This window comes from Triticum urartu, unplaced genomic scaffold (assembly GCF_003073215.2).
Source record: "Triticum urartu cultivar G1812 unplaced genomic scaffold, Tu2.1 TuUngrouped_contig_6617, whole genome shotgun sequence".
NCBI classification, from domain to species: Eukaryota; Viridiplantae; Streptophyta; class Magnoliopsida; order Poales; family Poaceae; genus Triticum; species Triticum urartu.
In genome coordinates, this window is record NW_024117392.1 from 3,392 (window position 1) to 7,657 (window position 4,266).

Here is a 4,266-nt window from a genome sequence, read left to right on the forward strand (position 1 = left end):
TTGTGCCTGGCTAGTTTAAACTAAACTGTCCGTTGGTTTCGTTTGATGTGGTGATGTAATGGTGTCGTCGGGTTTTCGCCCCACAGTAGGTAATCTCGATGGCGAGTGCTTACAGTGGGTTTCCCGGCGATGCCTGAACTCGCTTTCCCCTTTCCCGCCTCTTCTCTGGACATTTGATGTATTTCCGTTATGTCGCAGTAATGGAAAGGGGTAATGCCCGGTTCAAAAAAAAAACTATGTACCAACTGCAATAATAAGTTTGAACTCTAAAGTCTGAACTCTTACTTTACACAGAATCACTATGACAAGATTCTTTAAATATTGAGGTGGGCCATTTTCTTAAAGTGCTTGCGTACAAAAATTAAAGTTTGAACACCACTAGTACTCTAGTAGAACATTCTACCTTCGGATCAACCCCCTCGGTATTGGTTTTGATGTAGCCTGGAGTGTTTCTGTCCAAAGACCAAAACAGCAAAACTGACATTAAGCAGTAAGCAGACAGAGTACTTTAGAAGAAAACAAACTTAACATCTACAAATCAGCTACTGAAAATTAAAAAAGGGGTAATTCTGGACTATTAACGTTTGAAAGAAGTGTTCAATGTTTTCCTCATCATCTTTCTAAATATTTTACATAAGTACAGCAATCGCCAAGCATCATTAGTGGTAAAAAGATTCCAAACAGTGCATCCAAATGATCCAGTTAAGTAAACTTCATATGACGTAGGCTACCTGCTAACTCTGTAGAACACCACTTGTGACGCCAAGGCAAGAGAAATAGCAGCCCATGACCAAAGACCAACAGCAGCAGTGATTCTAGAAAAATCAGATGCTGGAAAGGTTTCATAATCAGGTCAGATCATGAACGACGCTTTACAAGTCTTAAGCTTGAACATCAATAACAAAAACCTCACAAACAATACTCACCAAAAACAATTGATTTCAGGAAAAGGATCATGAGGATAACAAGATAAGAAAACAGGATAGGTGTGTATCCAACCTTGCCCAGCCTCCCTGAGCAGTACTTGTCTCCAAAGCTTACTTTTGTAGCATTAGACTAAAAGCGGAGAAATGAAACTTCCATTAGTGGAGCTCAGAAGATTAGTACATAGTGCACACAGTAATTAGTCTTAAGTCATTTTGTCGGAAAACATCTCCAAGAGGAAGGGGAGAAAGAAGTAGGGAAAACAGGAAATATGAACAAATGTGAGTGCACCAATCCAAATACAAGTTTATATCGATGTTTGACTGCAAATATTTACCACAGCCCATGCCTATCTAGCTGCAGTAGTCTATCAGCAGAGTGAACATTAGCATTTAGTTAATTTTTTGGGTCAAACAATGTTATCTCTTATAAGTCAAGTAACAATTCCAGGAGAAAACTTACAAGTATATTGGAAAGATGCCGTTGACCTTTGTCTGCTGCAAGTTGCAAAGGAGTAAACCCACCTCTATCCCTCAATGTTAGTTCCTGCTTGGTGCCTGCATGTACAAGAAGGGTGCAAACTTCTAAACTTCCTCTTATAACAGCCCAGTGTAAGGGAGTGCAACCTGCATGACACCATAAAAGGAGCTTAGTAAAAATGTGGATTGTAGGTAGGATCTCTACCTCAATAAAATTACCAGCAACTCCTGATATATAGTTCGTCTATTACCATAACACATGCAACTTCACATGGTTTAAAATCTAACCAATGATTCATCCCCTTACTATGTACTCCCACCATCCCAAAATAAGTATCGCTGATTTAGTACAACTTTGTGCTCAGGTTGTACTAAATCAGCGACACTTATTTTGGGACGGAGGGAGTACCTCCTAATTTTGGCATTAAAAATTGTCCTGCCATTTTGTTGACAACAACCCCAGATGAAATCCACAAACAACAACCCTAGCAAACCCTAATAATACTGTGAGTTTGTCCCAAACAGAGCCCTCTCACCCATGAGCACCCGCCAGTGTGCCTCTTCCCTTCCTCTATTCAGCTACTACTGCTCATTGTCAAAGCTCACCTGCTGGCTCCTGGACTGGTCAGAAATGATAGGACAGTGGATATGTGGTCTCGCACCAGAGTTGGGCTAGGCAATCCACATATACACTTCAACACCCCCTCTCATGTGTGACCCGGGAAGTCAACACGTGAACAGACTCAGAGGTATGGCTCAAGAGGCCTATACGTGGACACAGATGGGGCAACAGCAATTTTTAGATAAATTGCAAATGCCAGAACTTGAACTGAAGACCTTCGGCCATGATACCATGTTATGGATGCAATTTATGTGTGTCTGTGTCTGTGGGTACATCAACGTTTACGAGTCGAGGAGTCGTTCGAAGGTTGAGACTCATAGACTAATCATGACTAGTCTAGACTACAACTGGACTAGTCGACATGGTACTGTAGTTCACAACTTGCAGTAATCTAGTATTAATATGTAATATATACTATAAAAGTGCATTTGAGCGTCAATTTGTCCTGCAGATTAGGCCAATAAGCATATTTCTATGTTGGATCCTTGCCCTCGTTGGCTTCTTGCAGGATCCTTCGATGGATCATATTGCTCATTGGCCTGATCTGCAGCTTCTGAATACACTACTTGAGATATTTCCAGCGTAGACATTGCAGTTCAGACCTAAAGATCTTGAAACTGAAGCAAACAAAACGAAATAAGGAAGAGGGCAGGGGGTAAAAATCGAATCAAAGAAGGCAAGAAGAGAAGGGAGAAATTACTTTGCTAGAATGCTTGCTTGCTTGCTGCAACCTGAGGGACGAGCGGATCCAGTAGCCAGAAGACAGCACAGGGAGGGAGACCGTAGGGGGGCAGATCCAGGGAGAGCAGAAGCAATGGAGGGAAAGGGACAGAGCAGAGGAGCGCAGGAGAAAGGGCCAGAGCAGAGGAGCACAGGGGAGAGGACCAGAGCAGAGGAGCACAGGGGAGAGGACCAGAGCAGAGGAGCACAGGGGAAAGGGCCAGAGCATAGGAGCGCAGATCCATGGAGAGCAGAAGCAATGGTGGGAAAGGGGCAGGGTGGCTGGCTCCCAATCCCTAAAAAAATTTAAAAAAAAATTGAGTCGAACGACTCAAGGTGCACGACTAGTCCAGACTAGTCTAGGACTACTTCGACTCCTCGACTCGGCGAACTAGTCTACACGAGATTTCTAGTCGACACCCAGAATGCGACTCATAGACTAGTCTAGTCTCGACTCGCAATCACTGCGGTACATACATACATATAAGACTTGGGGCACAAGGAAAGGAAACATAGCCTAATAGGACTCCAAGACCTATACTAATACCCCTTAACCCCCCCCCCCCCTTCAAATGCAACCCCTACCCCCCCCCCCCCCTTCAAATGCAAAGCGTATGCAATAGCGTTGCATTTGAAGAAGTGTAATACTAAAAAAAATGGTAATCCAAATTCGCGTTTTGAGAGTATCGTCATAGCATGAAGAGTCTTCAAAACCTGTCGAGTCAAGCCGAAGGGGATAACGAAGACGATGGAGCGTCAATAGAAGATACAAGAGAAGACGGGTTGTCAAAAGAAGATGGCACATCAAGAGAATGAAGCATTGCGCAGAAAATCGTAGCCCAAGAAAACCGGCGGCGAAAGAAGCTTGGCGGCAAGCGAATGGGCGTAGATCAACAATGCAAAGAGAGGCCACGAAAATCAAAGGACAATGACCAGAAAAAGTCTGACGGACAAAGGCATGGTGGACTGGCATGACATCAGAAACACGAAAGAGCAACGAACTTGGTGGACGCAGCGGAAAATGTAGAAAACTAAAAGGCACATACTAGACTATGACGGCAAGGACCAAAACCAATTAGGAAAGATGCCGACGAGGAACAGCAAAGAAAAGCACACAACACCCATGAACGGTGGATGTGCGAGAAGGGATCCAACGTCGTCAAGAGTCAGCGGGCAGCGAGGGAGATGCATACCCGACGAGAACATCATATCTATATTTTTTAGATGAGATCAAGACAGCAGCAGAACGGTACAGTAGACCATGGAACAGCGGGTGACAGGAGCACCACGTAGCAGCAGGTACACCCATGCTACTAGCAGGGACACCCGGCGAACATCATCGGACAGCAGCAATCAAACAGACAGACCGGCACGGCAGCAAAGAACGGCTAGGCAGGCACATGTCACGGGCGCATGTTACGGGCGTCACCAGCTTCACAGACAGAGCAGCTGAGCGGCAGGTGCCCACACGGCAAGCGCCCATGCAACTTGCGTGGATCACGCGAGCGGAGCAGTCAACGC

At 44.8% G+C, this 4,266-nt stretch overlaps 1 protein-coding gene across 1 annotated transcript; it reads right to left on the reverse strand.

Moving 5' to 3' along the window:
* Window positions 1-403: 403 nt before the first annotated feature.
* Window positions 404-3,041, reverse strand: LOC125530869 (probable protein S-acyltransferase 23; the record flags this gene model as incomplete). Its single annotated transcript, XM_048695283.1, is given in 5 exon segments — window positions 404-452; window positions 732-831; window positions 927-1,056; window positions 1,387-1,647; window positions 2,757-3,041. Coding segments are annotated over 5 exon segments (825 nt in total), but the record flags the coding sequence as incomplete, so codon positions are not given.
* Window positions 3,042-4,266: the final 1,225 nt, after the last annotated feature.